The sequence below is a fragment of the Quercus lobata genome, chromosome 9 (genome assembly GCF_001633185.2).
Source record: "Quercus lobata isolate SW786 chromosome 9, ValleyOak3.0 Primary Assembly, whole genome shotgun sequence".
Taxonomy (NCBI): domain Eukaryota; kingdom Viridiplantae; phylum Streptophyta; class Magnoliopsida; order Fagales; family Fagaceae; genus Quercus; species Quercus lobata.
The window spans coordinates 50,752,795-50,779,628 of record NC_044912.1 but is presented as its reverse complement, the minus strand read 5'-3'; the positions used below and the strand labels follow the sequence as shown (position 1 = coordinate 50,779,628).

Below are 26,834 nucleotides of genomic sequence, written 5' to 3'. Positions count from 1 at the left end.
AATATATTTAAAGTAAGTATATAAAATAAAATAGAAAGTATGTTTTTATGCTTTAAAAAAAAAAGGAAAAAAAAAGCACAGTGAAAATTCACAGTGAAAAAAAAAAAAAAAACATTTTGGCCACTCAATTGGTCAATCCCACAGTTCAAAGTCATCGTCCAACCATTTCTCTCTCTAACAATTGACCAAACATCGAAACTTTTGTCTCCACCCCGATCCTTGCTATAAATGGTACGAATTGTCTCTCCTAATTCTCAGCCGACGTTTTCTTCTTCTTCATCATCTTCTTTGTCTTGGTCGACTCCAACTCCGACTTCGACGACGACATCGACGTCGATGACCGAGACGGTGAATGCGTCCCACCTGTTCAACATCTCAGGGTACTCGCTCTCGAAGGGTATGGGGATCGGAAACTACTTGGCGTCCGATACTTTCACCGCCGGCGGTCACTCTTGAGCAATCTATTTATACCCGGACGGCGAGAATGTGCAGGACAATGCTACGTATGTTTCGCTGTTTATAGTTTTGGAGAGCGAAGGCCCTGATGTGAGAGCGCTTTTTGAACTGAAGCTTTTGGATCAGAGTGGGAAAGAGAGGCATAAGGTTTATACCCAGTTCAGGAGGCCGCCGGATAGTGGGCCTTACACGATCGCGGTAGCATGTGGTAATCGATTATTCTTTTTAAATTTGGGTTTTTTTTTTTTTTTGGTGATCTTGATTATAATTGTTATGATTATGATAGTGTTTGTTATGTTTATGTAGTGGGTTATTTATTTATTTTTGCTTAGTGTGTTAATGTTAATTATCATGATTGTTGTTTCTTTGCTAAGTTCATTCTTAGTTGTTGGTGAATTAAATCCTGTAGGGCACTTGTTAATCAGTGTTACCAAGAACATGACAATTTTTTGAAATGGGTCATGTTAACGGGAAAATTGAAAAAGCTGTGGAAAATTTACCTACTTTTTTTCTACTCTCATACAAACTTTCTTAAAATGGTCCATTAACTTTTTCCTTAATTAAATTCGAACATATGGTTATTTTGAAATTATATGGCCATTGAAAAAACTGTCAAAGGTTTAATTACTCTTTTTTTTCTTTTTCCATAAAAACTTTCTTAAAATGGTTCACTAACTTTTTCCCTTAATTAAATTCAAACATATGATTATTTTGAATTCTATGGTCATGGGAAAAGAATCAAAAGATAGAATTGTTTGTGCTTTAGTGGACAATGCTATTCAATTGGGGACCTAATGTACTGTATGACTGCATCTGAGATACTATATATAAGTTCTCTCTAAAAGGATTCTTTGTTGGATGATGTTTGTTTGAAAATAATACCCCCATGCGGTCATGCTTGCATCTGTTACTTCATTTTGAATGACTTAATGACTCATGAAAAATTATCATGTTTATTTTTTTAAATTAAACGCATACCATTTACAAAGTTTCTTTAGTATAAGACACGGAGTAATTGCTTATAAGATTTACAAAATACAATTACGCACAATGTTACCGTTTTTATTGTTATAGTTAGTAATAATTTGATTCAGTATAAGAGCAATTGCATGAATTGTGGACAGAAACCAATGGCAAGATTAGGAATTTTTGAAGTAATAGTAAGTGGCACTTCCTTTTTTTGTTGTTGTTGTGGAACTGGAAGTTTTGAAAGAGGTTGATATGTACAAGTGGGTGGTAGTATGCTTGTTGAATTTGATAGGTAATGGTTTTCTGGGCTTGAATTTTAGAGCTGAGCTAGGATTGTTAATATGAGAACCCCTTCTTGTTTATGTAAAGACATAATTTCCTGGCAAAAACTGTTCAATATTTGCTTGTATTACTTTAATAAATAAAGCCTTTATTCCATATAATGTTAGCTTGCTGGATGAGTAACTCTCTCGACTAGTAGGGGGTCTGCTACATGAACTCTTTTCCACCTCCTAGCTATTTGACATAAGAAAGCCAAATAATGTATAAAATATATTTTTTGATAGGTACAAATGATGTATAAAATATGAGGCAACAAGCATCTATTGTTAGACTCATAAATTTCTAGAGAGCTTAGCAACAAACAATGTTACAACAAACATATCCATGAGATTAAATTGAGATCAGTAGAATAATCTTATTATTCCATATCGAATTAGAATTAGATGGAACCAGACAGATGGTGTTTTTCTAATTCATGAACAGATGAACTCTTTTTGAGTACTTGTAAGGAGTTTTGAACTCTCTTATATGTAATTCTTTGGCTAGATATATATAATTTCATAGATGAATACCTTGAAAATGTAGTGGCGTTAATGTTTATTTATTGTGTATGGTTTCATTTTGAGCTATTGAAGAGATTAATAGAAGCAAGATGTAATATTTGTGACATCTAATTAGTTCACCGTATATTGTGTTGTGATAACAAAATCTTGTTGATTAGGCGTGATACCTGCCATGGACATTTCAGGTGACAACTATGTTTGATTCAATGACTACTATGTGCATCTTGTGGGAGTAATGTTTTTATGCTATCATGTTATACTTATGACCTACATGCAATCATTTTCAGTTGTATACCTTGGCTCCATTTCTCATTTAATGTAATCAAGTGGCAAATGTGGTATAATAGTTTAGTTTGTTGGATGTTGTAGGGGTTACGAGCGATTTTTCAAAAGAACTGATCTAGAGACATCTGACTACCTCAAAGATGATTGCATCAAGGTTCACTGAAGTGTAGGTGTTGTGAGATCATACATGATTCTGGGAGTCGTGGTACGAGGTCATCTAGGCGGGATAATGGAGGAGGTTTTGGGAATCGTGGTACTAGGTTGTCTCTGTTGAATTGGGCCCGTGTGTGGCTTGAATTGCCACAAGCCCAAGTCAAGTCTAAATTCCCTTTAGTTGACCAAATCCTATTTGTAATAGGAAACCTTTTTGCTTCTGCCGACTTTAACATATACATATATATATTTTGTATTAAGTGCAGCCGTGAGAAAATATGGAGAGAAATCCTAATTAACCTAGTGTGTAGCCACATGAGAGAAAATAAAGAAAAGAGAGGCAGTCAGTTTCTATTCTTATTTTTTCTTGTGAGAGAGTGTTAGGGTGTAATTGGGATTTGGGTTTCTTGAGAGTGTTCTTGTGCACTATTGTATTTTCCCTGATAATAGTGAAATCCCTGCAACTCCGTGGACGTAGGCAAATTGCCGAACCACGTAAATATTGTCTTGTGCGTGTGATTATTTTCTTTGACGTGTGTTTTCTCTATTTGTTTTGTTTCTCACAGGTTGGGATTTTGGTTAAATTCCCTACAACTGGTATCAGAGCCTAGGGTTAGGTTTAAGTGAGAGCAATGGCAGAGGAAGCAGGAAAGGCATCTGGAATAGAAAAGTTCGATAGCACAGACTTTGGATTTTGGAGGATGCAAATTGAGGATTACCTTTATGGGAGGAAGTTGCATCTACCTCTTCTAGGGGAAAAACCTGAGGCTATGAAGGCTGAGGAATGGGCTCTTCTTGACAGACAGGTATTGGGAGTTATCAGGTTAACTCTATCTAGGTCTGTTGCACACAATGTTGTAAAGGAGAAGACCACAGCAGATCTGATGAAGGCTTTGTCTGGTATGTATGAAAAGCCGTCAGCAAACAATAAAGTGCACTTGATGAAGAAACTGTTTAATCTGAAGATGGCAGAGAATGCATCAGTAGCACAACATCTGAATGAATTTAACACTATCACAAATCAATTGTCGTCTGTAGAAATTGATTTTGATGATGAGATTCATGCTCTGATCGTCTTGGCTTCTTTGCTAAACAGTTGGGAGGCAATGAGGATGGCAGTAAGCAATTCTACAGGAAAAGAAAAGCTCAAGTACAATGATATACGAGATTTAATTCTGGCTGAGGAGATTCGCCGAAGAGATGCAGGCGAAACCTCAGGATCTGGTTCTGCCCTAAACCTTGAGACAAGAGGCAGAGGTAATAACAGAAATTCAAATCGGGGCAGATCAAAATCCAGAAATTCTAATCGGAACAGAAGTAAATCTAGATCAGGCCAACAAGTACAATGCTGGAATTGTGGGAAAACAGGTCACTTTAGGAATCAATGCAAAAGTCCTAAGAAGAAGAATGAAGATGATTCTGCTAATGCTGTAACAGAAGAGGTACAGGATGCATTACTTCTTGCAGTAGACAGTCCACTTGATGATTGGGTTTTGGATTCAGGAGCTTCGTTTCATACCACTCCACACCGAGAAATCATACAGAATTATGTTGCAGGTGATTTTGGTAAGGTGTATTTGGCTGATGGTTCAGCCTTGGATGTTGTGGGTATGGGAGATGTTCGAATATTGTTGCCCAATGGGTCTGTTTGGTTACTGGAGAAGATTCGACATATTCCTGACCTGAGGAGGAATCTGATTTCTGTTGGAAAACTTGATGATGAAGGACATGCAATACTATTTGTTGGTGGTACTTGGAAGGTTACAAAGGGAGCTAGGGTATTGGCTCGTGGAAAGAAAACTGGTACTCTGTACATGACCTCAAGTCCAAGAGACACAATTGCAGTTGCTGATGCAAGTACTGATACAAGCCTATGGCACCGCAGACTTGGTCACATGAGTGAGAAAGGGATGAAGATGCTGCTGTCAAAAGGAAAACTACCAGAATTGAAGTCCATTGATTTTGACATGTGTGAAAGTTGCATCTTAGGAAAGCAGAAAAAGGTGAGCTTCTTGAAAACTGGCAGGACACCGAAGGCTGAAAAATTGGAGTTAGTACACACTGATTTGTGGGGGCCTTCTCCGGTTGCATCCCTTGGAGGTTCAAGGTACTACATCACTTTCATTGATGACTCAAGCAGAAAGGTATGGGTTTATTTTCTGAAAAATAAATCTGATGTATTTGAAACTTTTAAGAAGTGGAAGGCCATGGTTGAGACAGAAACAGGTTTGAAAGTAAAATGTTTGAGGTCAGATAATGGAGGAGAGTACATAGATGGAGGGTTCAGTGAGTATTGTGCTGCACAGGGAATTAGGATGGAGAAGACCATTCCTGGGACACCACAACAGAATGGTGTGGCTGAACGCATGAACAGAACTCTCAATGAGCGTGCTAGAAGTATGAGGTTGCATGCTGGGCTACCAAAAACTTTTTGGGCTGATGCTGTTAGCACTGCAGCTTACCTGATAAACCGAGGACCTTCAGTTCCCATGGAGTTCAGACTTCCTGAGGAGGTTTGGAGCGGTAAAGAGGTAAAGTTTTCACACTTAAAAGTTTTTGGTTGTGTTTCCTATGTTCATATTGATTCTGATGCTCGTAGTAAACTTGATGCAAAGTCTAAAATATGTTTTTTCATTGGCTATGGTGATGAGAAATTTGGCTATAGGTTTTGGGATGAACAAAACAGGAAAATCATCAGAAGTAGAAATGTGATATTTAATGAACAGGTTATGTACAAGGACAGGTCAACTGTAGTGTCAGATGTTACAGAGATAGATCAAAAGAAATCTGAGTTTGTCAACTTAGATGAATTGACTGAAGGTACTGTCCAGAAAAGGGGTGAAGAAGATAAGGAGAATGTAAATTCACAGGTAGATCTGAGTACACCTGTAGCTGAAGTCCGCAGATCTTCCAGAAACATTAGACCTCCACAGCGTTATTCACCCACTTTAAATTATCTCCTGTTGACTGATGGTGGTGAGCCAGAGTGTTATGATGAAGCCTTGCAAGATGAGAATTCAAGCAAGTGGGAGTTAGCCATGAAGGATGAGATGGATTCCTTGTTGGGGAATCAGACATGGGAACTGACTGAATTGCCAGTAGGAAAGAAGGCTTTGCACAACAAGTGGATATACAGAATAAAGATTGAGCATGATGGTAGCAAACGTTTCAAGGTCAGATTAGTTGTTAAAGGGTTCTAGCAGAAGGAAGGCATTGACTACACAGAGATATTTTCTCCAGTTGTGAAGATGTCAACAATCAGACTAGTACTGGGAATGGTGGCTGCAGAAAACTTACATCTTGAGCAGTTAGATGTGAAGACAGCATTCCTTCATGGTGACTTGGAGGAAGACCTTTACATGAATCAGCCAGAAGGGTTCATTGCTCAAGGACAAGAGAATCTAGTCTGCAAACTGAGAAAGAGCTTGTATGGCCTAAAACAAGCTCCTAGACAGTGGTACAAGAAATTTGACAGTTTTATGCACAGAATTGGGTTCAAGAGATGTGAAGCTGATCACTGTTGCTATGTTAAGTTTTTTGACAATTCTTACATCATATTACTGTTGTATGTGGATGATATGCTTATTGCAGGGTCTAGCATTGAGGAGATTAATAATTTGAAAAAGCAATTGTTCAAACAGTTTGCAATGAAGGATTTGGGAGCTGCAAAGCAAATCCTTGGTATGAGAATCATTAGAGACAAGGCTAATGGTACATTGAAGCTTTCACAGTCAGAGTATGTGAAGAAAGTTCTCAGCAGGTTCAATACGAATGAAGCTAAACCAGTGAGCACACCCTTGGGTAGTCATTTCAAACTAAGCAAAGAACAGTCACCGAAGACAGAAGAAGAAAGGGACCACATGAGCAAGGTGCCCTATGCCTCAGCTATTGGTAGCTTGATGTATGCTATGGTGTGTACAAGGCCAGACATTGCACATGCAGTGGGAGTTGTGAGCAGATTCATGAGTAGGCCTGGAAAGCAGCATTGGGAGGCAGTCAAGTGGATTCTGAGATATCTGAAGGGTTCATCAGATACATGTCTTTGCTTCACAGGTGCAAGTTTGAAACTGCAGGGTTATGTAGATGCTGATTTTGCTGGTGATATTGATAGTAGAAAGAGTACTACTGGGTTTGTTTTTACTCTGGGTGGTACAGCTATATCATGGGCTTCAAATCTACAGAAGATTGTTACTTTGTCTAGTACAGAAGCTGAGTATGTTGCAGCAACTGAAGCTGGAAAGGAGATGATTTGGCTACATGGTTTCTTAGATGAATTGGGTAAGAAGCAGGAGATGGGCATTCTACACAGTGACAGTCAGAGTGCAATCTTTCTTGCCAAGAATTCGGCTTTTCATTCAAAGTCGAAGCACATACAGACAAAATACCACTTTATCCGTTACCTTGTTGAAGATAAGCTGGTAATGCTTGAGAAGATTTGTGGATCTAAGAACCCGGCAGACATGTTGACTAAGGGTGTCACTATTGAGAAGTTGAAGCTGTGCGCAGCTTCAATTGGTCTTCTAGCTTGAGGACAGGAGGATGAGTTGCAGGGATGAGGGATTGTGTTATAGAGGTATTGTGGCTGATGTTTGCAGCTTGTGAGCCCTTAAGGGCTAAGGTGGAGCTGATGGAGGAGTTTGCTAGTGTAGCTTGATCAATTCAAGCCAAGGTGGAGATTTGTTGAATTGGGCCCGTGTGTGGCTTGAATTGCCACAAGCCCAAGTCAAGTCTAAATTCCCTTTAGTTGACCAAATCCTATTTGTAATAGGAAACCTTTTTGCTTCTGCCGACTTTAACATATACATATATATATTTTGTATTAAGTGCAGCCGTGAGAAAATATGGAGAGAAATCCTAATTAACCTAGTGTGTAGCCACATGAGAGAAAATAAAGAAAAGAGAGGCAGTCAGTTTCTATTCTTATTTTTTCTTGTGAGAGAGTGTTAGGGTGTAATTGGGATTTGGGTTTCTTGAGAGTGTTCTTGTGCACTATTGTATTTTCCCTGATAATAGTGAAATCCCTGCAACTCCGTGGACGTAGGCAAATTGCCGAACCACGTAAATATTGTCTTGTGCGTGTGATTATTTTCTTTGACGTGTGTTTTCTCTATTTGTTTTGTTTCTCACAGGTTGGGATTTTGGTTAAATTCCCTACAATCTCGTCGAAGGACCTCGACGTTGTCTCATTGGAGAACCCGAGGTCCTTCGGCTCCCTCCAATGAAGATGAAAACAATCAGCTCGGCCAATTCCTTGCAAAACAAAGAAACTTGCTTTTCCTTGTATTTTTGTTTATGTTTTTGCCTTTGTTTATTCTTTTATTCTTTTTTTGTCTTTTTGTTTTTTTTGTATTTTGGTAAGTTATGTAGGGGTGTTTAAAAAACTGCTTTGATCACACGGCTGCATCACACCGGCGGCCAAAGATTCTTGAGGCCCACTTTTATTTGTTTATTTTTTGTTGCTAAAACCAACTTCTATTAAACAGAAGAAACAATCAAACAGTCTTTCCTCCAAGCATCACAAACTTCAGTTGGGAGGAAGGAGTTCCTATAGCATAGTACACTGTTAATAATATCACATGTACACTTTGCAAGATCATGTGCTACAAAATTAAGCTCTCTCTTAACCCAGGAGAAAGAGTAACTACAAAAAGAGACATTCACATGTACACACGTACACTTTGAATGAGTAATTACAAAATGAGTGGTTGCTTAAAGATACTTTAAGCAACCACTCATTCAACTCATCTTTGTACTGAGCTTTTAATCTCCAGTTTCTGGTCTCTTTCATTTGGATTTTTCTAATTTTCTCAGTCAACCTAGCAATTTTGATATTACTAAAACCAAACACCTCTGTATTCCACTTCTTTAATGCTTTACAGGTTACTTCTTGTTTCCTGCACAGTTTAAAGGCATCTGATCCTCTGAGTTCGCTAGACCAAGCTTGATTTATCACCTCAAAGCTTCTCAATTTCATCTCCCAGGTTGCTTCAAATCTGAAAGGTCTTGGAGCACAAAAATTACTTGGATTATCTATCAACAAAGGACAATGATCTGAGTTAACAGCACCAAGGTCGTTAATGGTAGCTTTTGGGAAAATGCCTCTTCAACTTATGACACCAATGCCTCTGTCTACAACCTTTGTCTAATGCAACTTTTACCCCATCTCTCATCAGTCCATGTGAAAGACTACCGTTGGTCCCCAGGTCAAACATTAGTTCCTTGAGAAAATAAATTTGGCGCTGAAGTTCTAGCTCTCCTACTCTTATCTTTTTCTTGATCATCTATTACCAGATTGAAATCCCCTAGGCAAACCCAAGGCTCCTCTATAACTAATAACGTAGCTCCCAAGTTATCCCAAGCCTTTCTTCTTTTAGTAAAGGAAGACCATAAAACCCAATCAATGCCCGTTGACACGCACCATCATTAATCTTGACAGCCACAACATTTTTATTAAAATCTGCTACATCTACCTTGAAGTCATTTTTCCACATCATTCAAAATCCCCTGATCTACCAGCACTGCCTAAAACAATCTTTTCTGCAAAACCTATGGAGGTTTGTCTCTTAATGAGTGTCCTAAGAGCATCTTTATCAGTGGATGTAAATTTTTTGTATAGTTTGCAAAAAAAAAAAAAACTTTTTTCTATTTTACACATTTACTTTTACAAAACATTTACATCAGTTTGTCTATTTTACACACTCTTTTATTTAAATAATATTTTTCTCAAATTTTTTTATTATTTCACACTTACCCATGGCCCACCAACTTTAACACACGCCAAGATATAAATAAAAGAGTTTAGATCTAAAGAGAGAGAGAGAGAGAGAGAGAGAGAGAGAGAGAGAGAGAGATCAAATTTGTGGAGAGAGAAAAAAATAAAATATATAATGCAATTATGCAAATGAACGGTAACCATGTAAATATACATGGTTATTGTAGCAATTTTGGATATTTAGACAATTTTGACTTAACTGATGTGGAAGATTTTTGGAGCAAAATGGATAAAATTTGTTACTTTTTGTATTTTGTAAAGTTTTACAAAGGCTGGTGTGATTGCTCGAAGGGAGCGAACTATTGAGGCTTTGCAAATGCCTTATCAAAAAAAAAAAAAAATGAAAAGAAAAAAAAGGGTACTTATGAAAATCTTCAAAATTCAAAAGCACTGATTAATTACTAAAAGAACTTGTCGTAATATTCTCAAGATATAATTTTATTTTTACACAAAATAATTGAAAAATCTTGTAATTTGTCCAAATTTGCCTTCATAATGAGCAACCACATCACTATCATCATTATCAACTTATTTGGATTGGAACATCAACAACCAAAAACATTTGTGCCAAACATATCCCCTTCCAAGGTACTCCATGAGTTAGCTCCACTAGTTTGAGTTTTTTAAGAAGGATAAAGAAAAGGAAAAAAAAAACCTAGCCTAAGTCAAAAAGAAAAATTATTTTTAGTTTTTAACTGTATATTGTGGAATCTGGAATGTTACATGGAATGATGTTAGGTCTTATGAACTACAAAAAATGCACCTTGCATTTTGCTTTCATGGCTTTATCAATTTTACATACTTCTCTTTTAAGATAAAAAGAGCTTTTCCTTCTCCTACTAACAATTCCTACACACCAAGGGGAATGTAAGTTATACAGAACTCTAGGGTTTGGTGTTGCTAGCACCTAGTCTAGAGAGAAACACTTCTTGTGATGTCCTTCTGACAATTTTGTAATTGGACAAACAAAGAATGATAAATGTTTATTGTGTATTGTGCACATTAAATTATACAAGACTAGTCATCTAATATGAAATTCAATCAAAATATATATTATATATGCATAAACAAGAGTTTATGTAATATAATATTACCGATATGCTTCCAAATGCAAGCATGCCAAGTTTGCAACCTCTATCAATGCATCTCTCCAATCGTTCATCTTGTCTATAGGCCCATATAGGAGCGCATCCATAAAAATTCCCTTATGTTCTAGCACCTCGGATTGAGACACATCATAGAAAATAGGCAACACCCTTTGATTTAAAAGTCTTTTGCATTCCACAATCTTCACCAGCTCATCAAGGCACTAGTCCGAAGTAGCATTGTTTTTGGAGAACACAACAACTGCAATCCTTGAAGTCTCAATTGCCTTCAACAATTCAGATCCAATCTCTCAGGTGGGATCTCACTAGTTGCCTCTGGAATTCTCTACTTAAGAGTGCATCGGTCTATCAGAGATGTTATGTTCATGATAGAAGAAATTGTCTCTATTCTAATTCTTTATGTTGGAGATATTGCAAGTAGTGGGTTGCCTAAAGATGAAGTAGAGAAATTGAAGAAGACCAAGTATGGGATGAGACATGGGTAGGTTTCTCTTGTTGCAGCAATGACACGTGTCAAACTTGTAGCTTCACTGGGCAGGGCCGGCCCAAGGCCTAGGCCTAAGGCCCCACAACAACCAAAAAAAAAAAAATCCCTTCTAAAGAAAAGGCCCCATCTCTCTCGGTAAAAGACCCAAAATTTTATATAAATATAACATTTTTAAATAATTGATACTTTTAAAAAAAAAGTGATGCTAAAAATATCGCAAATTTTATTATAGGTTTAACTAACATGTCACCAATCACATAAAAATGTAATTCAAACACAAATAAATTAAGTTGTTGAAATTCATCAATTACAGTTATTATCACATTATATTGTGAACATTTTGTAGTATCTTTAGTATTTTTCTTTTTCATTTCTAACAAGGCTTCCAAAGTAGGACACCAATAAAAATTTAAACCAATTGAAACCCTAAAATGTTTCAAAAAAAAATGCTGCAAATGTGATAAAAGATGACTAATCTCCTCTAATAGTTTGAGATCTTAATTTTTGTAAACTAATCTCCTACTAAGCCACACACTAAATAATATCTATCTATCTCTTTCTCTTAAAAAGAATATATAAAATTAAAATTTAGATTACAACTATACTTAACTATGCATAGTTATATATCCCAGTTAAAGTAAGTTTCTTCTATATATATATATATATATATATATATAGTTCTTTTTGTTTAAATTTATGGTTCAACTATGACATTTAATCTTCTATATGAAATTAACCTTAGTTTAGTTAATATTATTCATCAATTTCTGTATTTACATCAAATTAGTGTTAATTTAATTAGTATTATATGATTTTATTTAACTAATGTTTACATATAAAAAGGTCTCATATAAAATTTTGGCCTTAAGTCCCAAATATTGTTGGGCCGACCCTGCACTTGGGGTATCATTAGTTTGGATATTTGGTGGATCAAGTTTGGTTCAATCTTTGATTAAAGAAACTCTTCCTCCCTTTGAACTGGGGCAATTTTTGATATTCAGGAGCTAGGGGAACAATGTCGTTCCCCTAAGTCCTTTAAAAAAAAAAAAAAAAAAAAAATCCAAAACAGCATTGATTTGGTAAGTACACGGTAGTACTTAACAGAAAACTAATGGAAGACTGAATTGACTATACTTAAAACTTAGATAACTGAAATAACAAAACTCAAATTTAGTGAACGTTTAGATGCATGTCTAGCGTCCATGTTTTGTGTTTCTTTTTTTTTTACCAGCGTTTTGTGAGTGTGAACAGTAACCAAAAATTATTTTTTTATTGTTTTCAGTTTTCAGTTTTTAGCAGCATAAGCAGTATCTAAATGCACCCTTAGAAGACTGAAATGACAAAAGATGAAACCTAGAGGTGTGTTTTGCATTTTGGCCCAAAAAACTTAGAGGATTGAAAGCAAAAATTTTGGGTTTTCAGAACTTACCCAAATCCATATTGGCCGGAGTTGCCTCCTGAAGTGGCAAAGTGGAGCCACCAAGTAGACCCTAGCCTGACAAAGTGGAGCCGCCGTGAAATCTCTTGCCTCCCTCTCAGTCTCTCTTCCCCTTCTCCTAGTCTCTCCCTCCCTCTTCTAATCTTTCAATCTCTCTCTTTCCCCCTCTCGGTCTCTCATTCTCTCTCTTTCCCCCTCTCGATCTCTCACTCTCTCTTTTTCCCCCCTCTTTCTTTCTCCCTCAATCCCTCAAATTTCTCAGTTAATTAAGGTTTTAGGGTATGGGGGTGGGGCAATTTTTGATATTCAGGGGCTAGGGGAACGACGCCGTTCCCGTGAGTCCTTTTAAAAAAAAAAAAAAAAAAAATCCAAAACAGCGTTGTTTTGGTAAGTAGATGGTAGTACCTAAGAGAAAACTAATGGAAGACTTAATTGACTATAATTATAACTTAGAGGACTGAAATGATAAAACTCAAATTTAGAAGACTAAAATGACAAAAGGTGAAACCTAGGATGTGTTTTGCATTTTGGCTCAAAAAAATTACATGTAAGCAAACCTCAACACACTCTAGATCTGAAGAAGAAGTATTCTCCTCTGACTCCCACCGCCTTGAGTCCGCCATTGTCTATAGTTCCTCCATTAGCTCCAAGCAGTGCTTCATCTCCCTTCTCCTACCGGTCGAAACTACCAACAACCTAATAAAACTCAACCTCCATAAAAAGCAACAATTTCCATGAATGAGATGTAACCTGATCCAATCAATAGACCATAGTCCTTAACAACAAAGCTACAATATAAACCTTACTCCTTAAACAATAAAGCCACATATAGAAACCAACCCCCATCCAAAATGCCTCGTGCCCATCAAACTCGAAAATCCCACTCACCAAACCCATATCAAAGATTCAAAGTCAAGCTCACCTACCTAAGATCACGTTTCTTTTGGGATTTGTAATTCAAACTTAGATATTGGACCAATCTTTGTCAAATATGGATTTGATATTGGAATCTGGGTTTACCCATTTGGAAAATTTTTTGCCTTTTTTTTTTAATTTTTTAATTTTTATTTTTTATTTTTTATGGAAGGTAAGTTATTCCTTTGAGGTTGCTACTTGTGTCAGGGAAAAGGAGGGTTTGGGGAGCGGAGTCGAAGAGGAGGCAGATGAAGTATGGCCGGGGAGCTGGAGCCAATGGTGGTGCTGGAAGCAATGGTAGACTTGAGGTTGTGGATGTCAGAGAGCTTGGAATGGAGAGGGAGGTGGGGTTTGCTCACACGCAATTTGTTCATAATAAAACACTTGCCATCATTGAAAAAATGATATATCATTATTCCGTTAGACACATAAGCAAAAAAACTAATGAAAGTTGACATAAGGACTAATAGTACTCTTTAAAAAAAAAAAAAAACTTTGGGGACTAATGAGGATATCATGCAACGATTTCAAAATATGAAACCTCGTAGAAGCCAATTGTTAAACTTCATATATTTGGGTTTTTTTTTTTTTTTTTTTTTTATATATATATTTTTTTTTATGGTGTCAATATATTCAAGTTCTCGTTTATTTTAAATTCAGTACAGTTTATGTTTTTTTATTGACTCTCCCTAGAAAATAATCCTAAAGCCGCCACTGATGAAAAATCAAATGTCACCCTCAAAAAAAAAAATTTGGATTTATATAATAGAATTTTAATTTATCTTATTAAAAAACACTATATTTATTTTATATTTAAATAAATAGAGGATAAATATATATTTTTCTTATATAATATTTGAGGATAAAAACACTACATATATTATATAATATTTATATAGAGGTTAAATATGAACAAGTTCCTATAACTTCTTACACTATTCTTATTAAAACAAAAACCATTTGCCCTAAATTTGACCATAAACCCCTAAATCGTCCAAAGCTAGTCTTGTTCCATGCGGATTTTCCCTGCCTCAAAGAAAGAACATGACAAGAATAAGACACCCCTAATCTGATCTCGTCTCATTGTCATTTTTACCTTTTTTCACATAGAGGTTAGTGTACAATTAAGCTAATAGAAATTATAGAATGGGCTAATTAACATCTACTTTCATTTCCATTTGAACTAATTTTTTTTATGGGTTATTGTCTTGGACAAAAGAAAAAGCCCATATATGAATTTTGGAGATTGTTAACTAGCACCGCCTGGTGTTGGGTAAGCGCAGAAAAGACAAAATATTTGTAAGAAAAAGTCAAAAAAAATCTGAAATAATACCTACAAGACTGAAAAAGTGATATAAATAAATAAAAAAAAGACAAATATTATGTCAGAAAAGAGTGTACTTGATGGGCACCATACGGTACCCATTACACGGTACCCGTTAACCCAACGCATGAATTTTAATGGAAACTCAAAAGGGCTTCAATTCTCCAATTTTACAAAAAAAGAGACACTTTTTGGGTTTTCTGTGTAGCTTTTCATACTATCGTAGGCCCAGTTTTACAGTATATAAAGTGCTTTTGGAAACCCTAGCATCTCTTCGCCTCCACTGGTAATCTCTCTCTGAAAATTAGATCTGAGAGAAAATTAGGGTTTTGTTTGATTATTCGATTGTTCTATGCTCTGTAAAGTAAAGTTATGTTTGTTTGCTTGGAAAAGCTGAAAAAAGAAAAGTATGACCTTTTGGATTGAATATAAATTCCATTTTTTCAGTGTTAGTCAAATTTTTGTGCGATTTTTTATTCACGTATCAAATTTTCTTCTTTGTTGGTTCAGATAATTAATTATTTAGTGTTTGACACACAAAAAAGAAAAGCCAAAAGATGCAGAGCAAAGAGGATGATATCACTGAGCCTAACACGCTCAGAAATCGCTTTAACAAGTGGTAATCGATTATTCTTTTTAAATTTCGGTCGTTTTTTTTTTTTTTTGGGTGATCTTGATTATAATTGTTATGATTATGATTAGTGTTTGTTATGTTTATGTAGTGGGTTATTTATTTATTTTTGGTTAGTGTTTTAATGTTAATTATCATGATTGTTGTTTCTTTGCTAAGTCGAAACTGTGGGGCACCTTTTAATGCTGGGGAAACTTTTGCTGCTCATTCTGAAGGGCATAGTTCTGGTCCCTCACAGCGGGACGATGAAGGAGGTTCTGGGAGTCGTGGTACGAGGTCATCTTGGTGGAATGATTTAATCAATTGGCTCAGCCAATTTCTTGCAAATCCAATAAACCTTTTCTTTGTATTTTTGCTTGTGTTCGTGTTATTGTTTTTTCTTTTTCTTTTTGTGTTTTTTTGTCTTTTTGTGTTTGTGTTTCATGCCAAGTGATGTAGGGGCTAGTTGAACTACATAATAGCCAGAACTAGTGTGTTTCTTGTAGAACTCAATGATATTTTGTAACAGCCCTGCTCCCTGTTTTTCTTGAATATTTGGATGTTAGGCTTTAGTCTCAACTCTAAGATGTTAGGTTTTTAGAGTAAACTCTATGATGCCTTTTCGTTTAGTCTCTTGTATATCCATGCTTCAGTCTTGATTTTACCTGGAGTGGATGATACTCTTGTTCTTCTAGCAGTATTATTGAACTGCAATTATTGTTGCAGGTTTAGTAATGGTTCTGTAGACTATTATGGTACCCACATGGCACAATACATTTTTAGCTTTATGGATTGCAGCTCTACGGCTAGTACAAAGGTTAGGAATTGATTTGTAAAGAAATCATGCTTACCTTTAACCATTGATTTATTCTTTTTATTGGAAATAAAATTATTAAGGGAAGAGACCAAAAAAAAAACTAATTAAAGTCTCTTCTTCTTCTTGTTTTGAGGGTTGGGGTTATACTCTCCACATGGCTTGTACATATGTTGCATAAATTTGAAAAGAAAAAGAAACAATTATCCAACTTCAAGCCATTGTAATGTCTTAATTAAACTTTCCCAGGTATTCTTGGAAAATTTATTGGTTTTGAATACGATTATTCTGTAAGAAATTAAAGATTCTTATGGTCTAGTAATCTAATTCGTGTAACATATATTGTACAATAATTTATCCAAAAAAAGCATATATTGTATAACTAATACTTGAAATAGGAATGGAGAATAAGCAAGAGACCTACTTATTAATTAAAGGAAAATGTTGTGAACTGATAATGTTGGCTATTTGGAAAGAACTTTCATACAAAGAAATTAAGTTTTTTTATTTTTAGGACACTTATTCTATGGTAATTAGGAATGCTGGACACTCAAAAATGAGTTTGCAAACCTATTTTGATTCTTTAATGGGAAGTGCCTTTGTTAACCTTCTAGAAGTGCAGAATTGTCAAGGAATTGTGTTGTTCCTGTCCATTTTATACCAAGTGAATCTTTTCATAATTCTTTCACTAGAATGGTCCATATTCCATGGTGCCTAAAACAAATTTATATCTCCAATGCTAAACTTTTATAATTTCACAAATACATGTATCTGCTGGATCCCGTCCCAAAATTTAGCTTTTGCCAACTGTGAGACCAATTTCTACTATATTCTGAGGGTAGATTCAGAGACTAGAATGCAGTTGGGTTGTTGAAACTAAAAAAATTACTTTCTAAAAAGTGTTGCATCTACACGGCAGCTAGGATTAAACAATAGCATAGGTTCAAAAAAGTGTGGTCATGTATGGTCGGCATCTAGCCAATACTACCAAAAAAAGAAAAAAAGAAAAAAGAATTATAATAATAATGTAAGTTACGTTCATAGCCTGCTGCCTAGTACAAAAGCAAAAATAGACTCAAATCAAGTAAAAAAAAACTGAAAAGTGGCTCCATCAATTCTCAAAAAAAAAAAAAAAAAAAAAAAAAAAAAAAAAAAAGTGGCTCCACCAGAAAGTAAGGAACACGGGTTAGTGGAAGTGAGCCTGAAAAGCTGAAAAGTGGGTCACGGCTCAACAAGAAATTAGGAGTTGTGGGAGAAATTATTTGATCCTCCCAGGTGGACCACTGACCTCCTGCTGATATGGAACAATAAAAGTATTAAAAAAAGATGAGTTAGCAACAAACTTGTGCAATACTACTTCAGCCTTTTAAAATAACAAAACTTCGAAACATGTTGTTCACTTCTCTAATCCGGCTTCACCGCTAGCTTATTTGCCGCTTCACCAAAAATTCTCAAACCCAAATTATTTGCTCACTGCCCAGCTCTCTTCTCTCCACTTCCCTGCATCATTGAAGAACAAGCTCTATGAGATTAAAATAACAAAACTTGAAATACACTTTCACTTCTCTAATCCTGCTTCACCACCTAGCGTATTTGCCGCTTCACCAAAAATTTTAAAACCCAAATTATTTGCTCACCACCCAGCTCTCTACTCTCCACCTCCCTGCATCGTTGAAGAACAAGCTCAATGAGATTTTGAACTATCTTTGTTCTTGGGTCTAACTTTTTCTAGCTTGTTTCCCTCTTTTCCCCCATGATTGAAGTGGTTGCTGGAATCCAATCAGTTGAGAGAAAACTGCACGCACAAGAAGAAAAAAAAGAAACGGCGGGTAGATACACAAAAAAGAGAAGCATGCACACAGAGAAAAAAAAGAAAAAAAGAAAGAAAGATACAGGCAAAGATAGAGAGCAACAAGCAAAGGAGGAACATACAATATTAAGTGGGGATTTCATCAGTCCTCTTTCATCTCTAAATCTCTCCCTCTTCCTCTTTTTCAAATATGAATTTTTGTTTGGTAAAACAAATAAGGTTAGGTTTCATGAGGAGTTCCTAACTCCATGCATGAAGCTTTAGATATGAGTCCCTGACTCGTAAATCCTATTTGAATATTATCAAATAAAAATTCTTTTAAGGTTTGGTTTAGTGTTTTCTCAACTAGAGTCCTTGACTCTACCAAATCATATTCATCAATGGAGTCTTTGACTCTACCCAATTAATGGAGTCATTGACTCTACCCCATTAATAGAGTCCTTGACTCTACAAATTAATGAAGTCCTTGACTCTACTCCATGAATAGAGTCCTTAACTCTACCATTTTAATGGAGTCCTTGACTCTCTCAAATTAATGGAGTCCTTGACTCTACCAAATTAATTAGAATCCTTGATTCTAACAAATTAATGGAGTCTTTGACTCTACCCCATCAATGGAGTCCTTGACTCTAATAAATTAATAGAGTCCTTGACTCTACTCCATCAATGAAGTTCTTGACTCTAATAAATTAATGGAGTTTTTGACTCTACCATTTTAATGGAGTTCTTGACTCCACCATCAAATTAATGGAGGCATTAACTTTACCAAATTAATTGTGACTAATTCTTTGAACAAGATTAGAGTTAATCATTCTTAAAATAAATGACTATAAAATTGGGTTTGGGAAATTTTCCAATTCCAAATATGTTCACAATGATTAAATTGCTTCAAAGGAGTTTTATTTCCCTTAATTAAATTTGGGAATTTCAATCAAAATATTATTAAAATTCCAACAAAGAAGCAAACAAAAGAGAGAGAAATTTGCTTAGACATTTGACTTCTTAAAAAAGAATTATTAGGTCAATTGTCATAAACGCATGGTCCTTGAGACTAAAATCAATTATCTCACCCAAATACAAAATTATGCCAATACTTAATCAAACGCCAAATATTGACTTAAAGATCCATCATTTAAAATTGGACAAAACCATATTTGAGACTTTAAATCTAAAACCTAAAATTAAGAACTACGAATTGGCTTGATACCCCCAAGGGTACGTAGGCAACCTAAATAAATTATTAGGTGCAGCCACAAATAAATAAAAACACATATCTCCTTAAACATGAAAATAAATAAACTCATATACAAAGACAACGTGGTTGGAGTAAGGGTTTTCCCTTGAAATAAGGGGTTGTAATTAAAAGATACATTATCTTGAATGGGCACTACTCACATCAATAAAATTCATATGCCAAAAGGCCTATGGGTGAAATTATGTTTGATGAATTAGACATAATTTAACAATTCTTGTTAAACATAATTTGACAATGTTTGTTAGACATAATTTGACAATGTTTGTTAAACATAATCTAACAATTATTGTTAACAATTTTCGTCAACATGGGTCTCAGGAAGAATCATTCTGAAGATTCCTTTGTGGTTCTATATAACTTCTGTTTCTAGATATTTACATTGATATGCCTTTGTCTTACCTCTTTTTAGGAGAGGGATCTGTGTGAGGGTCCTGTGCCTCGCCTAGATACGTGTTTGTTCATGTTATTTCCCATTACAACACTTGTCATTGCTAATATTATTGTGGAAGAAGAATGTGAACTTATTCATGAAAGTGAACACAACCCACCAATTAAAGGATAGTACATTCTCAAAAAATAAAAAATAAAAAAAATAAATTAAAGGAGGGTAAAAACAGGTTCTAGGAAAGCATGGCAAGGAGATAGTTTCCAGCTTACAGTTTTTGGCCAATTATGAGGGCTTGTCGACACCACTTGTCTGTTATTTCTGTAGCCAATTAGGCTGCTTCCAAAGCAATAATGTTTGTTTTAAACCTTCAAGTCAGTAATGGATACTACTTGGATGTTTGACTCCAAATTAAAAAGTTAGTTTATTTTACTATTTAACTTATTTTTGCTACTATTTATAAGCCCTACTGTACTTTTTGGTACTATTTATGAGTTTTACTGTACTATTTCAATTAATTTTTACATTTATCTACAATATTTTCAGCAAAATAAGCTAACTGCCATAAGTACTTATTACTTTTCAGCATCAAAATTTGTATATTGCAGAGATTTTTTGTTTAGAAAGAAGTAATAGATGTCAAGTTGATACATATTCCTTGATGAGCTTAATTTTTGTTTATAAAAGAATCTTTCTAGATGGTTCACCTTTGCATTTGTTTAAATGTAAATCCACCTAATTGTTGATTTCTGCATTCTTTCTTGGAGTTTCCTATAGAGGTAAGTCTTTTTAAACAAAAAGACTGAGTTGATCATGCTGAGTTGGGTCATTTCAGTTGGACTTGAAAAAAATGATGTCTCTCTCTAATTTTGTGTTAATCTTAGATTCTTTTTTTCAGTTATTTTTTGTTTTCTCTTTTAGATTAGCTTAAAGGGCTTATATGTTATTTTCATTATTGCTTTTTACTGTCTATCTTCCATGCAAATTTGGATATCTAGTTAGAGCTCCTCCCTTATATTCTTGATGGGTCCTGATATTTGTCTATGTCATATTCTTGTTAGGCTTCTTATCTTCCAGTTTGTTTGTTTTTCCTTTTTCTTTTTCTTTCTGCTAGAAACATTTGAAATTTGATTGTTGAGGCTTTAATCGCAAGGAATCTTATGGACATTTTTTTTTTCTTTTTTTGGGTAAATTATAATGGCCGCGTGGAGGATGAATATGATTCTATATTAAATACTTACAAAACGAAGGGTAATTAATTTGATGATGTACTGATGGATATTATGACATTTTGTAAAATTCATTATTATTGGAAATTTGAAGTCCTTGCTCTTTAGAGATATCTTATTCACTTCCAAATTTCCAATATCATTCTAGGATTTTTGTGGATGTCTTATAAATAAAACAAGTTATACTCCTCACTTTAGTAATTTAAAATGTTGTAAACAAATCTTGTTGATACAAGTATTAAAAGAGAGAGTAACGTGAAAACCTTGGCACAATACATTTGGTTTGAAAAGAAATATATTATTAATACAAACCTAGGGAAATGAATAATACTTGTAGGGTTTGTTAACAAATATTGTTGATACGAGTATTAAAATTTTTAAATTACCTTGGAATAATATATGTGGTTTGAGATGAAATATACTTATGTTAATACAAACATATGGTAATGAATAATACTTGTAGGGTTGTAAGCGAATATTATTGATATGAGTATTAGAATTTCAAAACTAGTTTATTTTATTTTAATTTGAACACGAGTTGAACTTGAACGCATAACCAATTTGGATTTCATATACAAATTTTGATCCAAAAACAACTTCCATTTTTTGAATTCATTGTCAAAGAACTAAAAAAAAAAGAAAAGAAAAAAAAAAGAAAGGTGTTTCCTTGCTTTAAGAGTTTTAAAAGAAAGATGATCAAAGTTGTTATATTTCTAAAATAAAAATAAAAGAACTCTAAAATAAATATATTATTATTTGGAAAAAATATATAATTTTTTTAAAAAGAAAATTCTTAATCCTTAATCATGATTCAAATTCTTGCATTTGTTGAAAATATCAAAGATCCACATCATAGGAGGAAAGAACTCAAAGATCCACAACAAAGAGAATGGATACCTCATATGTTCGTAATAATAGATACCATAATTTGTAGCAAAATTTAGATTGAAAAAATATATGGCTTCAAAGAAAAGGAAATACAAAAATACCTCAAAATATATATATATATATATATATTTTACAGATTTGGAAGAAAAAAAAAATCTGATATATAAAACACATCAAAAATTAGAAAATATATTTAAAGTAAGTATATAAAAATAAAAAGTATGTTTTTATGCTTAAAAAGAAAAAGAAAAAGAAAAAAGCGCAGTGAAAAAAATTTACACTGAAAATGCACAGTGAAAAAAAATTAAAAAAAACATTTTGGCCACTTAATTGGTCAATCCATTTCTCTCTCTAACAATTGACCAAATACTAGATTTTCTCACCAACCAAACACCGAAACTTTTATCTCTACCCCGATCCTTGCTTTAGATGGTACGAATTGTGTCTCCTAATTCTCAGCCGATGTTTTCTTCTTCTTCTTCTTCATCATCTTCTTTGTCTTGGTCGACTCCAACCACGACATCGACGTCGATGACCGAGACGGTGAATGGGTCTCACCTGTTCAAAATCGCAGGCTACTCGCTCTTGAAAGGTATAGGGATCGGAAACTACGTGGCGTCTGATACTTTCACCGGCGGCGGGTACTCTTGGGCAATCTATTTTTACCCGGATGGCAAGAAAGTGCAGTACGATGCTCCGTATGTTTCATTGTTTATAGTTTTGGCGAGCGAAGGCACTGATGTGAGAGCGCTTTTTGAACTGAAGCTTTTGGATCAGAGTGGGAAAGGGAGGCATAAGGTTCATACCCAGTTCGATAGTGGGCCTTACACGATCAGAAATTGCGGTAGCATGTGGTAATAGATTATTCTTTCTAAATTTGGGTCCTTTTTTTTTTTTTTTTTTTGGTGATATTGATTATAATTGTTATGATTATGATAGTGTTTGTTATGATTATAATTTGGGTTATTTTGATTATAAGTATGTTAATGTTAATTATCATGATTGTTGTTTCTTTGCTAAGTTCATTCTTAGTTGTTGATGAATTAAATCCTGTAGGGCACTTGTTAATGAGTGTTACCAAGAACATGACCCAATAAACATAAAAAATTTTTGAATTGGGTCATGCTAACGGGGAAATTGAAAAAGCTGTGGAAAAATTAACTACTTTTTTCTTTTCTTTTCTTATAAAAACTTTCTTAAAATGCTTCACTAACTTTTCCCTTAATTAAATTCAAACACATGATTATTTTGAAATTATATGATCATTGAAATAGATAAATTGAAAAAACTGTCAAAGTATTAATTACTTTTTTTTATTCTTTTCCCTTAATTAAATTCAAACATATGATTATTTTGAATTATATGGTCATGGGAAAAGAATCAAAAGATAGAATTGTTTGTGCTTTAGTGGACAATGCTATTCAATTGGGGAACCTAAGGTACTGTATATAAGTTCTCTCTAAAAGGGTTCTTTGTTGGATGATGTTTGTTTGAAAATAGTACCCCCATGCGGTCATGCTTGCATCTGTTACTTCATTTTGAATGACTTAATGACTCATGAAAAATTATCATGTTTATTTTTTTAAATTAAACGCATACAATTTACAAAGTTTCTTTAGTATAAGACAGGGAGTAATTGCTTATATGATCCTGTACAAAACACAATTACGCACAATGTTACTGTTTTTATTGTTATAGTTAATAATAATTTGATTCAATATAAGAGCAATTGCATGAATTGTGGACAGAAACCAATGGCAAGATTAGGAATTTTTGAAGTAATAGTAAGTGGCACTTAACTTTTTTGTGGAACTGGAAGTTTTGAAAGAGGTTGATATGTACAAGTGGGTGGTGGTATGCTTGTTGAATTTGATAGGTAATGGTTTTCTGGGCTTGAATTTTAGAGCTGAGCTAGGATTGTTAATATGAGAACCCCTTCTTGTTCATGTAAAGACGTAATTTCCTGGCAAACACTGTTCAAAATTTGTGTGTATTACTTTAATCAATAAAGCCTTTATTCCATATAGTGTTAGCTTGCTGGATGAGTAACTTTCTCAACTAGTAGGGGTCTGCTACATGAACTCTTTTCCGCCTCCTAGCCATATGACATAAGAAAGCCAAATAATGTATAAAATATATTTTTTGATAGGTACAAATGATGTATAAAATATGAGGCAACAAGCACCTATTGTTAGACTCATAAATATCTAGAGAGCTTAGCAACAAACAATTTTACGACAAACATATCCATGAGATTAAATTCAGGTCAGTAGAATAATCTTATCATTCCATATCGCATTAGGATTGGATGGAACCAGACAGATGGTGTTTTTCTAATTCATGAACTCTTTTTGAGTACTTGTAAGGAGTTTTGAACTCTCTTATATGTAATTCTTTGGCTAGATATATATAATTTCATAGATGAATACGTTGAAAATGTAGTGGCATTAATGTTTATTTATTGTGTATGGTTTCATTTTGAGCTATTGAAGAGATTAATAGAAGCAAGATGTAATATTTGTCTCATCTAATTAGTTCACCATATATTGTGTTGTGATAACAAAATCTTGTTGATTAGGCGTGATATACCTGCCATGGACTTTTCAGGTGACAACTATGTTTGATTCAATGACTACTATGTGCATCTTGTGGGCGTAATGTTTTTAACTTTTTATGCTATCATGTTATACTTATGACCTACATGCAATCATTTTCCGTTGAATAACTTTGCTCCATTTTTCATTTAATGTAATCAAGTGGCAAATGTGGTATAATAGTTTTGTTAGTTGGATGTCATAGGGGTTGTGAGCGATTTTTCAAAAGAACTGATCTACAGACATCTGACTACCTCAAAGATGATTGCCTCAAGGTTCACTGTAGTGTAGGTGTTGTGAGATCATACACCAAGGGTCCTAAGATCTACTCTATTGCAGTACCACCTTCTAACCTTGGTCAGAATTTGGGGCAGCTATTTGAAACTGGAGAGGGAACAGATGTGAATTTAGAAGTTGATGGGGAAACTTTTGCTGCTCATTGTGAAGGGCATAGTTCTGATTATGAAGGTTCATTGCCTGAAAGGACTGCGTCTCAACCCTCTAGTCATGTTGAAGACCCTAGTGGTTCTTTCCTGGAGAGGTACTCTAAGTTTCCTCCATGGTCATGCCAAGTGAAGAATGAAGATGGATCTATCAGATGTACGCAACATGAAAGGCTGAAACAAGCTTCGAATGTTCCATGGACCTGTCCGGTATGTTTTTCATTCACCAAGTGCTTTCCACTTTTGGTGCATACCTTATAGTTCTCTTCATGCATATTGAGGCTGATCTTTTTGCTGAGCGCATGTTGATGATTGAATCTCTAAAACAAGCTGTTTATACCCAACTGGACCAAAAGGTCTCTTCAGTGTGTTCTTGCTCTTTTATCGTTTGTAGATTCCATGTTTGCAATTTGTGAAGTTGGGTTCTAAGATCATATATCCTTGCAGTGGGCCCAGTTGGCAGAGTCTCTTATTCAAACTTTGGAGAAATGGTTTGAAGGGCTTGGAGTTGGTCCCTCACAGCGGGATAATGAAGGAGGTTCTAAGAGTCGTGGTATGAGGTCATCTAGGCGGGATAATGGAGGAGGTTCTGGGAGTCGTGGTATGAGGTTGTCTCGTCAAAGGACCTTGAAGTTGTCTCGTCGGAGAACCCGAGGTCCTTCAACACCTTCCACTGAAGATGAAAACAATCAGCTCGGCCAATTCCTTACAAAACAAAGAAACTTGCTTTTCCTTATATTTTTGTTTATGTTTATGTTTATGTTTTTTCTTTTTCTTTTTTTGTTTTTTTGTCTTTTTGTTTTTTTGTTTTTTGTTAAGTGATGTAGGGGTGTTTAAAAAACTGCTCTGATCACACGGCTGCATCACACCGGCGGCCAAAGATTCTTGAGGCCCACTTTTATTTATTTATTTTTTGTTGCTAAAACCCACTTCTATTAAACAGAAGAAATAATCAAACAGTCTTTCCTCCAAGCATCACAAACTTCAGTTGGGAGGAAGGAGTTCCTATAGCATAGTACACTGTTAATATCACATGTACACTTTGCAAGATAATGTGCTACAAAATTAAGCTCTCTCTCTACAAAAAGATACATTCACATGTACACACGTACACTTTGAATGAGTAACTACAAAATGAGTGGTTGCTTAAAGATACTTTAAGCAACCATGCACTCATTCAACTCATCTTTGTACTGAGCTTTCAATCGCCAGTTTCTGGTCTCTTTCATTTGGATTTTTCTAATTTTCTCAGTCAACCTAGCAATTTTGATATTACTAAAAGTCTAAAACCAAACACCTCTGTATTCCCCTGCTTTAATGCATCACAGGTTACTTCTTGTTTCCTGCACGGTTTAAAGGCATCTGATCCTTTGAATTCGCTAGACCAAGCTTGATTTATCACTTCAAAGCTTCTCAAATCCCTCTCCCAGGTTGCTTCAAATCTAAAAGGTCTTGGAGCACAAAAATTACTTGGATTATCTAAAAACAGAGGGCAATGATCTGAGTTAACAGCAGCAAGGAGGTAAATAGTAGCTTTTGGGAAAATGCCTCTTCAACTTATGCCACCAATGCCTCTGTCTATAACCTTTGTCTAATGCAACTTTTACCCCATCTCTTATCTATCAGTCCATGTGAAAGACTACCGTTGGCCCCCAGGTCAAACATCAATTCCTTGAGAAAATAAATTTGGCGCTGAAGCTCTAGCTCTCCTACCTCTATCTTTTTCTTGATCATCTATTTCTAGATTGAAATCCCCTAGGCAAACCCAAGGCTCCTCTATAACTAATAACATAGCTCCCAAGTTCTTCCAAGCCTTTCTTCTCTTAGTAGAGTAAGGAAGACCATAAAATCCAATCAATGCCCGTTGACATGCACCATCATTAATCTTGACAGCCACAACATTTTTATTAAAATCAGCTACATCTACTTTGAAGTCATTTTTCCACATCATTCAAATTCCCCCTGATCTACCAGCACTGCCTAAAACAATCTTTTCTGCAAAACCTATGGCTTTCATGACCCTTTCCATCCTTTCTTCACCAGCCTTAGTCTCACT

The 26,834-nt window shown here is 34.9% G+C and overlaps 1 protein-coding gene and 1 long non-coding RNA gene across 6 annotated transcripts in view; both read left to right on the top strand.

Annotated features, from left to right (window-relative positions):
• Positions 1–455: 455 nt before the first annotated feature.
• Positions 456–26,834, top strand: part of LOC115959768 (BTB/POZ and MATH domain-containing protein 1-like) — a 64,461-nt gene continuing 38,082 nt past the window's right edge. The window contains exons 1-3 of one of the 4 annotated variants that reach the window (XM_031078327.1): positions 456–664; positions 2,640–2,709; positions 24,611–24,988. In XM_031078327.1, coding sequence (XP_030934187.1) covers positions 660–664; positions 2,640–2,709; positions 24,611–24,988 — 453 coding nt within the window. In that variant the 5' untranslated portion in view covers positions 456–659. Of the gene's footprint in view, positions 665–2,639; positions 2,710–22,072; positions 22,596–24,540; positions 24,989–25,172; positions 25,832–26,834 lie in introns of those variants that run through there. The other 3 variants (XM_031078325.1, XM_031078326.1, XM_031078324.1) reach the window with 3 other exon arrangements.
• Positions 14,870–16,157, top strand: LOC115959772. 2 transcript variants are annotated; one of them, XR_004084997.1, is made up of 2 exons: positions 14,870–15,036; positions 15,261–16,157. It is a non-coding gene; the product is annotated as an uncharacterized LOC115959772 (long non-coding RNA). The 2 variants fall into 2 exon arrangements; XR_004084996.1 differs by lacking the exon at positions 14,870–15,036 and adding an exon at positions 15,043–15,157.